This window comes from Theropithecus gelada, chromosome 6 (assembly GCF_003255815.1).
Source record: "Theropithecus gelada isolate Dixy chromosome 6, Tgel_1.0, whole genome shotgun sequence".
In the NCBI taxonomy this organism is placed as follows: Eukaryota; Metazoa; Chordata; class Mammalia; order Primates; family Cercopithecidae; genus Theropithecus; species Theropithecus gelada.
Window position 1 is genome coordinate 109,096,170 of NC_037673.1, and position 13,485 is coordinate 109,109,654.

Below are 13,485 nucleotides of genomic sequence, written 5' to 3' on the forward strand. Positions count from 1 at the left end.
GATGCAGAAACTACAAGCCTAGTCTCCCTTTCTGCTATGCAGAGAAGATTTCTTAAGTCCTGTAACTACTGGACTGCTAAGAGAAGACCACCATGTTAAAGCTTATTGTGTACCCTTGCCAGTCCATTTTAAAGCCCACTAAAGCTGAATATGCTGTCATTAATCTTCAGTTTGCCTGCATTAAACAAGCTGTTGCTCTTTCATGTCCAGAGTTCATTATGCTGATCCTCATGCCTTGTTTTTATATGCCTTAAATGTTTTGAAAGCTTTAATTTACTTTATTTTTAAAAAATAATAAGCACACAGTCTGCCAAAGAGCACTTTTTCTTTTTTTTTCTTTTTCTTTTTTTTTTTTTTTTTTTTTTGAGATGGAGTCTCACTCTGTTGTCCAGGCTGGAGTGCAGTGGTGTGATCTCGGCTCACTGCAACCTCCACCTCCCAAGTGATTCTCCTGGCTCAGCCTCCTGAGTAGCTGGGACTATAGGCATGCACCACCACACCCAGCTAATTTTTGTACTTTTAGTAGAGACAGGGTTTCACCATGTTGGCCAGGCTGGCCTCGATCTCCTAACCTCAGGTGATCCACCCTCCTCAGCCTCCCAAAGTGCTGGGAGGCATGAGCCACCGTGTCCGGCCAAGAGCACTTGTAAGAGGGATGGCAGTATCACACAATCAAGCCAAAAAATACAGAGATTACTCTGAAAAGTAAGTGTGCTAATCTAAGAGCTTATAATGTGCACTGACTGAAGAAAGATCTTTAATCAATTCTATCTACCTCTTCCAAGATATATCAGTATCAGAGTGGCACCCAACCATAGATTAAATTACCACAAAATTCCTATTCAACATAGGATTTCATGATATATTGATAGTTTTTAAATTGGGAAACTGTTATATGAATAGAGTAAATGTACGTGCCCCACCCCCTGCAAATGTTTTAAGCTATTGGGTCAGAATAGGAAATGTAGAATTGACAAAAATAACACCTTTACTTTTTTTAGTGTGACAGATTAGTATTTTAAAACAGTAAAGATTACATGAAATAAGAAAGAACAGAAGGAGATGTGGAATACTTGGAATTTATAGGATAATTGGTACAATCATATTATGCCTATTGTTTTCTATCCTTTTATTTGTTGTTACTGGATACACATTTTGACCTTAATTTTATGATCTCTTGATTTTATTTCAGGCAAATTCTAAGAGAGAACAACTGTCTACAGACTTTATTACAACACTTAAAATCTCATAGTTTGACAATAGTCAGTAATGCTTGTGGAACTTTGTGGAATCTCTCAGCAAGAAATCCTAAAGACCAGGAAGCATTATGGGACATGGGGGCAGTTAGCATGCTCAAGAACCTCATTCATTCAAAGCACAAAATGATTGCTATGGGAAGTGCTGCAGCTTTAAGGAATCTCATGGCAAATAGGCCTGCGAAGTACAAGGATGCCAATATTATGTCTCCTGGCTCAAGCTTGCCATCTCTTCATGTTAGGAAACAAAAAGCCCTAGAAGCAGAATTAGATGCTCAGCATTTGTCAGAAACTTTTGACAATATAGACAATTTAAGTCCCAAGGCATCTCATCGTAGTAAGCAAAGACACAAGCAAAGTCTCTATGGTGATTATGTTTTTGACACCAATCGACATGATGATAATAGGTCAGACAATTTTAATGCTGGCAACATGACTGTCCTTTCACCATATTTGAATACTACAGTGTTACCCAGCTCCTCTTCATCAAGAGGAAGCTTAGATAGTTCTCGTTCTGAAAAAGATAGAAGTTTGGAGAGAGAACGAGGAATTGGTCTAGGCAACTACCATCCAGCAACAGAAAATCCAGGAACCTCTTCAAAGCGAGGTTTGCAGATCTCCACCACTGCAGCCCAGATTGCCAAAGTCATGGAAGAAGTGTCAGCCATTCATACCTCTCAGGAAGACAGGAGTTCTGGGTCTACCACTGAATTACATTGTGTGACAGATGAGAGAAATGCACTTAGGAGAAGCTCTGCTGCCCATACACATTCAAACACTTACAATTTCACTAAGTCAGAAAATTCAAATAGGACATGTTCTATGCCTTACGCCAAATTAGAATACAAGAGATCTTCAAATGATAGTTTAAATAGTGTCAGTAGTAGTGATGGTTATGGTAAAAGAGGTCAAATGAAACCGTCAATTGAATCCTATTCTGAAGATGATGAAAGTAAGTTTTGCAGTTATGGTCAATACCCAGCCGACCTAGCCCATAAAATACATAGTGCAAATCATATGGATGATAATGATGGAGAACTAGATACACCAATAAATTATAGTCTTAAATATTCAGATGAGCAGTTGAACTCTGGAAGGCAAAGTCCTTCACAGAATGAAAGATGGGCAAGACCCAAACACATAATAGAAGATGAAATAAAACAAAGTGAGCAAAGACAATCAAGGAGTCAAAGTACAACTTATGCTGTTTATACTGAGAGCACTGATGATAAACACCTCAAGTTCCAACCACATTTTGGACAGCAGGAATGTGTTTCTCCATACAGGTCACGGGGAGCCAATGGTTCAGAAACAAATCGAGTGGGTTCTAATCATGGAATTAATCAAAATGTAAGCCAGTCTTTGTGTCAAGAAGATGACTATGAAGATGATAAGCCTACCAACTATAGTGAACGTTACTCTGAAGAAGAACAGCATGAAGAAGAAGAGAGACCAACAAATTATAGCATAAAATACAATGAAGAGAAACATCATGTGGATCAGCCTATTGATTATAGTTTAAAATATGCCACAGATATTCCTTCGTCACAGAAACAGTCATTTTCATTCTCAAAGAGTTCATCTGGACAAAGCACTAAAACTGAACATATCTCTTCAAGCAGTGAGAATACGTCCACACCTTCATCTAATGCCAAGAGGCCGAATCAGCTCCATCCAAGTTCGGCACAGAGTAGAAGTGGTCAGACTCAAAAGGCTGCCACTTGCAAAGTTTCTTCTATTAACCAAGAAACAATACAGACTTATTGTGTAGAAGATACTCCAATATGTTTTTCAAGATGTAGTTCATTATCATCTTTGTCATCAGCTGAAGATGAAATAGGATGTGATCAGACGACACAGGAAGCAGATTCTGCTAATACCCTGCAAATAGCAGAAATAAAAGACAAGATTGGAACTAGGTCAACTGAAGACCCTGTAAGCGAAGTTCCAGCAGTGTCGCAGCACACTAGAACCAAACCCAGCAGACTGCAGGGTTCTAGTTTATCTTCAGAATCAACCAGGCACAAAGCTGTTGAATTTTCTTCAGGAGCAAAATCTCCCTCCAAAAGTGGTGCTCAGACACCCAAAAGTCCACCTGAACACTATGTTCAGGAGACTCCACTTATGTTTAGCAGATGTACTTCCGTCAGTTCACTTGATAGTTTTGAGAGTCGTTCGATTGCCAGCTCCGTTCAGAGTGAACCATGCAGTGGAATGGTAAGTGGCATTATAAGCCCCAGTGATCTTCCAGATAGCCCTGGACAAACCATGCCACCAAGCAGAAGTAAAACCCCTCCACCACCTCCTCAAACAGCCCAAACCAAGCGAGAAGTACCTAAAAATAAAACACCTACTGCCGAAAAGAGAGAGAGTGGACCTAAGCAAGCTGCAGTAAATGCTGCAGTTCAGAGGGTCCAGGTTCTTCCAGATGCTGATACTTTATTACATTTTGCCACGGAAAGTACTCCAGATGGATTTTCTTGTTCATCTAGCCTGAGTGCTCTGAGCCTTGATGAGCCATTTATACAGAAAGATGTGGAATTAAGAATAATGCCTCCAGTTCAGGAAAATGACAATGGGAATGAAACAGAATCAGAGCAACCTAAAGAATCAAATGAAAACCAAGAGAAAGAGGCAGAAAAAACTATTGATTCTGAAAAGGACCTATTAGATGATTCAGATGATGATGATATTGAAATACTAGAAGAATGTATTATTTCTGCCATGCCAACAAAGTCATCACGTAAAACAAAAAAGCCAGCCCAGACTGCTTCAAAATTACCTCCACCTGTGGCAAGGAAACCAAGTCAGCTGCCTGTGTACAAACTTCTACCATCACAAAACAGGTTGCAACCCCAAAAGCATGTTAGTTTTACACCGGGAGATGATATGCCACGAGTATATTGTGTAGAAGGGACACCTATAAACTTTTCCACAGCTACATCTCTAAGTGATCTAACAATAGAATCCCCTCCAAATGAGTTAGCTGCTGGAGAAGGAGTTAGAGCAGGGGCACAGTCAGGTGAATTTGAAAAACGAGATACCATTCCTACAGAAGGCAGAAGTACAGATGAGGCTCAAGGAGGAAAAACCTCATCTGTAACCATACCTGAATTGGATGATAATAAAGCAGAGGAAGGTGATATTCTTGCAGAATGCATTAATTCTGCTATGCCCAAAGGGAAAAGTCACAAGCCTTTCCGTGTGAAAAAGATAATGGACCAGGTCCAGCAAGCATCTGCGTCCTCTTCTGCAACCAACAAAAATCAGTTAGATGGTAAGAAAAAGAAACCAACTTCACCAGTAAAACCTATACCACAAAATACTGAATATCGGACACGTATAAGAAAAAATGCAGACTCAAAAAATAATTTAAATGCTGAGAGACTTTTCTCAGACAACAAAGATTCAAAGAAACAGAATTTGAAAAATAATTCCAAGGACTTCAATGATAAGCTCCCAAATAATGAAGATAGAGTCAGAGGAAGTTTTGCTTTTGATTCACCTCATCATTACACACCTATTGAAGGAACTCCTTACTGTTTTTCACGAAATGATTCTTTGAGTTCTCTAGATTTTGATGATGATGATGTTGACCTTTCCAGGGAAAAGGCTGAATTAAGAAAGGCGAAAGAAAATAAGGAATCAGAAGCTAAAGTTACCAGCCACACAGATCTAACCTCCAACCAACAATCAGCTAGTAAGACACAAGCTATTGCAAAGCATCCAATAAATCGAGGTCAGCTTAAACCCATACTGCAGAAGCAATCCACTTTTCCCCAGTCATCCAAAGACATACCAGACAGAGGGGCAGCAACTGATGAAAAATTACAGAATTTTGCTATTGAAAATACTCCAGTTTGCTTTTCTCATAATTCCTCTCTGAGTTCTCTCAGTGACATTGACCAAGAAAACAACAACAATAAAGAAAATGAACCTATCAAAGAGACTGAGCCCCCTGATTCACAGGGAGAACCAAGTAAACCTCAAGCATCAGGCTATGCTCCAAAATCGTTTCATGTTGAAGATACCCCAGTTTGTTTCTCAAGAAACAGTTCTCTCAGTTCTCTTAGTATTGACTCTGAAGATGACCTGTTGCAGGAATGTATAAGCTCCGCAATGCCAAAAAAGAAAAAGCCTTCAAGACTTAAGGGTGATAATGAAAAACATAGTCCCAGAAATATGGGTGGCATGTTAGCTGAAGATCTGACACTTGATTTAAAAGATATACAGAGACCAGATTCAGAACATGGTTTATCCCCTGATTCAGAAAATTTTGATTGGAAAGCTATTCAGGAAGGTGCAAATTCCATAGTAAGTAGTTTACATCAAGCTGCTGCTGCTGCATGTTTATCTAGACAAGCCTCATCTGATTCAGATTCCATCCTTTCCCTGAAATCAGGAATCTCTCTGGGATCACCGTTTCATCTTACACCTGATCAAGAAGAAAAACCCTTTACAAGTAATAAAGGCCCACGAATTCTAAAACCGGGGGAGAAAAGTACATTGGAAACTAAAAAGATAGAATCTGAAAGTAAAGGAATCAAAGGAGGAAAAAAAGTTTATAAAAGTTTGATTACCGGAAAAGTTCGATCTAATTCAGAAATTTCAGGCCAAATGAAACAGCCCCTTCAAGCAAACATGCCTTCAATATCTCGAGGCAGGACAATGATTCATATTCCAGGAGTTCGAAATAGCTCCTCAAGTACAAGTCCTGTTTCTAAAAAAGGCCCACCCCTTAAGACTCCAGCCTCCAAAAGCCCTAGTGAAGGTCAAACAGCCACCACTTCTCCTAGAGGAGCCAAGCCATCTGTGAAATCAGAATTAAGCCCTGTTGCCAGGCAGACATCTCAAATAGGTGGGTCAAGTAAAGCACCTTCTAGATCAGGATCTAGAGATTCGACCCCTTCAAGACCTGCCCAGCAACCATTAAGTAGACCTATACAGTCTCCTGGCCGAAACTCAATTTCCCCTGGTAGAAATGGAATAAGTCCTCCTAACAAATTATCTCAGCTTCCAAGGACATCATCTCCTAGTACTGCTTCAACTAAGTCCTCAGGTTCTGGAAAAATGTCGTATACATCTCCAGGCAGACAGATGAGCCAACAGAACCTTACCAAACAAACAGGTTTATCCAAGAACGCCAGTAGTATTCCAAGAAGTGAGTCTGCCTCCAAAGGACTAAATCAGGTGAATAATGGTAATGGAGCCAATAAAAAGGTAGAACTTTCTAGAATGTCTTCAACTAAATCAAGTGGAAGTGAATCTGATAGATCAGAAAGACCTGTATTAGTACGCCAGTCAACTTTCATCAAAGAAGCTCCAAGCCCAACCTTAAGAAGAAAATTGGAGGAATCTGCTTCATTTGAATCCCTTTCTCCATCGTCTAGACCGGCTTCTCCCACTAGGTCCCAGGCACAAACTCCAGTTTTAAGTCCTTCCCTTCCTGATATGTCTCTATCCACACATTCATCTGTTCAGGCTGGTGGATGGCGAAAACTACCCCCTAATCTCAGTCCCACTATAGAGTATAATGATGGAAGACCAGCAAAGCGCCATGATATTGCACGGTCTCATTCTGAAAGTCCTTCTAGACTTCCGATCAATAGGTCAGGAACCTGGAAACGTGAGCACAGCAAACATTCATCATCCCTTCCTCGAGTAAGCACTTGGAGAAGAACTGGAAGTTCATCTTCAATTCTTTCTGCTTCATCAGAATCCAGTGAAAAAGCAAAAAGTGAGGATGAAAAACATGTGAACTCTATTTCAGGAACCAAACAAAGTAAAGAAAACCAAGTATCCGCAAAAGGAACATGGAGAAAAATAAAAGAAAATGAAATTTCTCCCACAAATAGTACTTCTCAGACCGTTTCCTCAGGTGCTACAAATGGTGCTGAATCAAAGACTCTAATTTATCAAATGGCACCTGCTGTTTCTAAAACAGAGGATGTTTGGGTAAGAATTGAGGACTGTCCCATTAACAATCCTAGATCTGGAAGATCTCCCACAGGTAATACTCCCCCGGTGATTGACAGTGTTTCAGAAAAGGGAAATCCAAACAAAGATTCAAAAGATAATCAGGCAAAACAAAATGTGGGTAATGGCAGTGTTCCCATGCGTACCGTGGGTTTGGAAAATCGCCTGAACTCCTTTATTCAGGTAGATGCCCCTGACCAGAAAGGAACTGAGACAAAACCAGGACAAAATAATCCTGTCCCTGTATCAGAGACTAATGAAAGTTCTATAGTGGAACGTACCCCATTCAGTTCTAGCAGCTCAAGCAAACACAGTTCACCTAGTGGGACTGTTGCTGCCAGAGTGACTCCTTTTAATTACAACCCAAGCCCTAGGAAAAGCAGCGCAGATAGCACTTCAGCTCGGCCGTCTCAGATCCCAACTCCAGTGAATAACAACACAAAGAAGCGAGATTCAAAAACTGACAGCACAGAATCCAGTGGAACCCAAAGTCCTAAGCGTCATTCTGGGTCTTACCTTGTGACATCCGTTTAAAAGAGCAGAAGAATGAAACTAAGAAAATTATATGTTAATTACAACTACTATATAGACATTTTGTTTCAAATGAAACTTTAAAAGACTGAAAAATTTTGTAAATAGGTTTGATTCTTGTTAGAGGGTTTTTGTTCTGGAAGCCATATTTGATAGTATACTTTGTCTTCACTGGTCTTATTTTGGGAGGCACACTTGATGGTTAGGAAAAAAATAGTAAAGCCAAGTATGTTTGTACAGTACGTTTTACATGTATTTAAGTAGCATCCCATCCCAACTTCCTTTAATTATTGCTTGTCTAAAAATAACACTACAGATAGAAAATATGATATATTGCTGTTATCAATCATTTCTAGATTATAAACTGACTAAACTTACATCAGGGAAAAATTGGTATTTATGCAAAAAAAGAAAATGTTTTTGTCCTTGTGAGTCCATCTAACATCATAATTAATCATGTGGCTCTGAAATTCACAGTAATATGGTTCCCGATGAACAAGTTTACCCAGCCTGCTTTGCTTTACTGCATGAATGAAACTGACGGTTCAATTTCAGAAGTAATGATTAACAGTTATGTGGTCACATGATGTGCATAGAGATAGCTACAGTGTAATAATTTACACTATTTTGTGCTCAAAACAAAACAAAAATCTGTGTAACTGTAAAACATTGAATGAAACTATTTTACCTGAACTAGATTTTATCTGAAAGTAGGTAGAATTTTTGCTATGCTGTAATTTGTTGTATATTCTGGTATTTGAGGTGAGATGGCTGCTCTTTTATTAATGAGACATGAATTGTGTCTCAACAGAAACTAAATGAACATTTCAGAATAAATTATTGCTGTATGTAAACTATTACTGAAATTGGTATTTGTTTGAAGGGTCTTGTTTCACACTTGTATTAATAATTGTTTAAAAGGCCTCTTTTAAAATCTTATATAAATTTTTTTCTTCAGATTCTATGCATTAAGAGTAAAATTCCTCTTACTGTAATAAAAACAATTGAAGAAGACTGTTGCCACTTAACCATTCCATGTGTTGGCACTTAGCCATTCCTGAAATTTCTTTTATGTGATTAGCTCATCTTGATTTTTAATATTTTTCCGCTTAAACTTTTTTTTCTTACTCCACTGGAGCTCAGTAAAAATAAATTCATATAATAGCAATGTAAACAGCCTAGCATAGACTAAGCATTAAACATAATAGGCCCACATAATTTCCTTTTTCTTAATGTTATAGAATTCTGTAGTTGAAATTGATTATTCTTAGACATTGTAGTCTTTTCGAAGCTTTACAATGTTACTGTCTTGCCCCTTCATCTTGTTGCAACGGGGTCTGACATGAACACTTTTTATCACCCTGTATGTTAGAGCAAAATTTCAGCAGTGAAGTATAATCAGCTGTTTGCCATGTTCAGGAAATTCAAATCACATGGAACTTCAAAGGTAGGTTTAATACCATTAGGATATTCAGAAGTATGTTTTAAAATCCCTGCCTGTTAAGGAAACTTTGTTTTTGGTGGGTACAGTTCTGGGGTACGTGTTAAGTGCCCCCTTGTACAATGGAGGGAAGTCCTCCTTCCTGAAGGAAAATAAACTGACACTTATTAACTAAGATAATTTACTTAATATATCTTCCTTGGTTTGTTCTAAAAGATCAAAGGGTGACTGTGATGATACATGCACACATATTTGTTGAATAAATGAAAATTTATTTTTAGTGACAGGATTCATACACTATTTGGGGAGGGAAAACCTTTTTAAGCATTGTGGGGCACTCAGAAGAGGAGATAAAAGAGGAGTAAACACACCTACCTGGTGCCTTGAAAATCACATTAAGTAGTTAATTGTCTACCCCTTACCTGTGTTTATAACTTCCAGGTAATGAGAATGATTTTTTTTAAAGCTAAAATGCCAGTAAATAAAGTGCTATGACTTGAGCTAAGGTATTTGACTCCAATGCCTGTACTGTGTCTACTGCACCACTTTGTAAACACTTCAATTTACTATCTTTGAAATGACTGACATTTACATTTTTGCCAAATGTTATCTGAAATTGTCTATGAATACAATCTATTTCTGTTGTTCTCCAAAGCTTCCATAAACAATGGAGATACATGCATATAGGTCATATTGGTTTCCTTTCATTTTCTGACTTTCTATTTCTAACTTTCTGAATTATTTCTTGCCAGTTTTTGCAAACCACTTCAAGTACTTCTATGGAAAGAGATGGGATGTTAGTCAATTAGATAAAATTGCCTTTTAATTCAAATAAGAAAATATAAATGTTGAAAATGAAGAGTTCATTCCACATGCCAGAAAAGTGGAATTTTTGTAGGCAACACTGACTGGGAGAAGGGCAGTCTACACTACCCATTGAAGTAAAGATTGCTGGATGAGGCCCTCTATTAGAGATAGTGGTTCTGAATTAGTAAAGGGGCAAGTCTCAATTCTAATTATAGATGTTCACAGGGTGCTGCTATAATCGATAGCAGGCCAAATATTCCCAATTTATGCTTGTCTACAAATGGTATACTAAGTCCAGTGTTGGGAATTAGTCAAGAGTTATGATGCCTGTTTAGAGAGGAGTGGGGGAGGGAGAGTTACCTATCGTAAGGCACTTCAAAGGAGTGCGTTGGGATCACCAGGAGTGCTTACCAAGACATAGCTGGGCCATACCCCCAGTTTGATTCAGGAGGTTTGGAATGGGGCCCAAGAACGTGCATATCTAACAAGTTGGAAGGTGAGGCTAATGCTGCTGGTCTGGAGACCACACTTTGAGAATTACTGCCCTAAGTTATCACAGTGAGGCTCCTTGAGTGATTTGCCTTCAGCTCTAGCGATTCCTCCCAACAACTGGACCTTTAATCTGACAAAGTATGCCAACAGATAAACTCTTCTTCCCCTAGGCACAAAATTCAGTATTGAGCCATCCAATCTGATAATGCTTATCTCAACTCCTGACAGCAGACAAACGTAATCAGACATGAATGAACAAGTAATTTTAAAGACAATGATTATATCTGAAGGCTCAGTTAATGTTCCCTTTGAGACTTATTATAAAAAGCAATAACTTCAGCAAAGATCTAATTTGAATTTTCAGTAAGATTAAAAGAGACTATGAAATGGGAACTTTAAAATGAGAAAAGGTTGATTTCAGATGAAAATGTATCCAGTTTTTTAATATACAGTGGAAGTGATCAATAAGCAATTAACAGATTGATATTTAAGGACAACTTTACAAATTACCAGGGTAATGAAAAGGACATAATCAAAGATAAGCCCCATAAGAATCAAATAGCACTGTAAGTACAGTAAAATGTTTCTTAATTAAAATATGGATCATGTTGCCACAAGGTTAATTACATGAAAGGATGAATCTTGCGGAGGATGGGAGCCAGGTGCACAATATCTGAATATATGTTATCACAGGGTTTCTTGGAATCTAAGGAAAAAAGCAGAGCACCAGAAATGCAAAAAGTAAATTGCCCATAGCTAAAGAAACATCTGAATAGTCAGATCATTAAAATTTATGAAATAATTATTTTTCAAAAGTCAACGTGGCTGAAAGAGTATATTTTTTTTCCTTTCTAATAAGCATATTTTCCTCATATTACGCAGACTTAAAATTTAAAAATTACTTTGTAATGTTGAAACCTATAGATTATGGCTCCTGTAAACCCCAGGTCATTTTTCTGCCATTCTTATAACTCTGTCTATGATCTATAAAAGTATATTCTGCTTTTTGTTAGGCCATTGATGCTTTTTTCAACCTGTACGTTCTATGTATATAATATTGTTTTTGGTGCTAAATACACTTTCTTTTCTCTGATATTCAGGATAATTCTTTCTCTACATTGTGACTATCCACTTATTTTCTTTAAGTAATACGGTTTTTTAATTAAAAATATTCAACATAATGTATGCAATTGAATATAAAGCAACATTAGTGAGAAATAACTATTGAAAGAAATGCCAAACATTAACTGCCCTACCTACACCACCTTTTGGAATCCAAACCCTTAGCCTCATTGATTGGTCATTGAACTACGTAAGCAGTCTTTCTCCCTGACCTTGGCTATTTGTACCAGAGTTATATCTGACCTGGAGGAGACTCATCATCAGCTGGTCAGTGACCAAAGACTCGTATAGCCCTGCTTGGAAAGAAAAAAATGATTAGACCAATCAATTTGAAATAAGAGTCACAAAGGAAATTTCTGGCTGGTTCTTTTTTTTTTTTTTTTTTTGGATTTTTAAAAAAATTTTATTTTGTGGTAACATTTAAGATTACATCTACCCTCCTAACAATTTTATTTTATTTTATTTTTTTCTTTTTATTTATTTATTTATTTATTATTATACTTTAAGTTCTAGGGTACATGTGCATAACGTGCAGGTTTGTTACATATGTATACTTGTGCCATGTTGGTGTGCTGCACCCATCAACTCGTCAGCACCCATCAACTTGTCATTTACATCAGGTATAACTCCCAATGCAATCCCTCCCCCCTCCCCCCTCCCCATGATAGGCCCCGGTGTGTGATGTTCCCCTTCCCGAGTCCAAGTGATCTCATTGTTCAGTTCCCACCTATGAGTGAGAACATGCGGTGTTTGGTTTTCTGTTCTTGTGATAGTTTGCTAAGAATGATGGTTTCCAGCTGCATCCATGTCCCTACAAAGGGCACAAACTCATCCTTTTTCATGGCTGCATAGTATTCCATGGTGTATATGTGCCACATTTTCTTAATCCAGTCTGTCACTGATGGACATTTGGGTTGATTCCAAGTCTCCAAGTCTTTGCTATTGTGAATAGTGCCACAATAAACATATGTGTGCATGTGTCTTTATAGCAGCATGATTTATAATCCTTTGGGTATATACCCAGTAATGGGATGGCTGGGTCATATGGTACATCTAGTTCTAGATCCTTGAGGAATCGCCATACTGTTTTCCATAATGGTTGAACTAGTTTACAATCCCACCAACAGTGTAAAAGTGTTCCTATTTCTCCACATCCTCTCCAGCACCTGTTGTTTCCTGACTTTTTAATGATTGTCATTCTAACTGGTGTGAGATGGTATCTCATTGTGGTTTTGATTTGCATTTCTCTGATGGCCAGTGATGATGAGCATTTTTTCATGTGTCTGTTGGCTGTATGAATGTCTTCTTTGGAGAAATGTCTGTTCATATCCTTTGCCCACTTTTTGATGGGGTTGTTTTTTTCTTGTAAATTTGTTTGAGTTCTTTGTAGGTTCTGGATATTAGCCCTTTGTCAGATGAGTAGATTGCAAAAATTTTCTCCCATTCTGTAGGTTGCCTGTTCACTCTGATGGTAGTTTCTTTTGCTGTGCAGAAGCTCTTTAGTTTAATGAGATCCCATTTGTCAATTTTGGCTTTTGCTGTCTGGCTGGTTCTTGAGTGCTGGAACGAAAGAGCATACACAGTTAAGGCTCAAATTACCATGATTGGCATCGTGAAGCTTAAACTAAGAGGAAGCCACCTAGTGGAGAAAGAGGTAAAAGGAACAGATACTGGGAGGACAAAGTGAGAGACAAGAATCACAAGCTCAAGACCAGCCTGGGCAACAAAGCAAAACCCTGTCTCTACAAAAACAAACAAACAAACAAACAAGTAAATAAATAAATAAATAAAAATAGGGCCTGATGGTGCATACCTGTAGTACCAGCTACACAGAGACTGAGGCAGAAGGATAGCTTGAGG

At 38.2% G+C, this 13,485-nt stretch overlaps 1 protein-coding gene across 16 annotated transcripts in view; it reads left to right on the top strand.

Annotated features, from left to right (window-relative positions):
• Window positions 1-9,886, top strand: part of APC (APC, WNT signaling pathway regulator) — a 144,319-nt gene extending 134,433 nt beyond the window's left edge. For 12 of the 16 annotated variants that reach the window (XM_025387550.1, XM_025387546.1, XM_025387548.1 and 9 more), the window contains one exon: window positions 1,193-9,886. In XM_025387550.1, the coding sequence (XP_025243335.1) occupies window positions 1,193-7,766 (6,574 nt within the window). In that variant the 3' untranslated portion in view covers window positions 7,767-9,886. The remainder of the gene's footprint in view (window positions 1-1,192) is intronic. The other 4 variants (XM_025387563.1, XM_025387555.1, XM_025387554.1 and 1 more) reach the window with 1 other exon arrangement.
• Window positions 9,887-13,485: the final 3,599 nt, after the last annotated feature.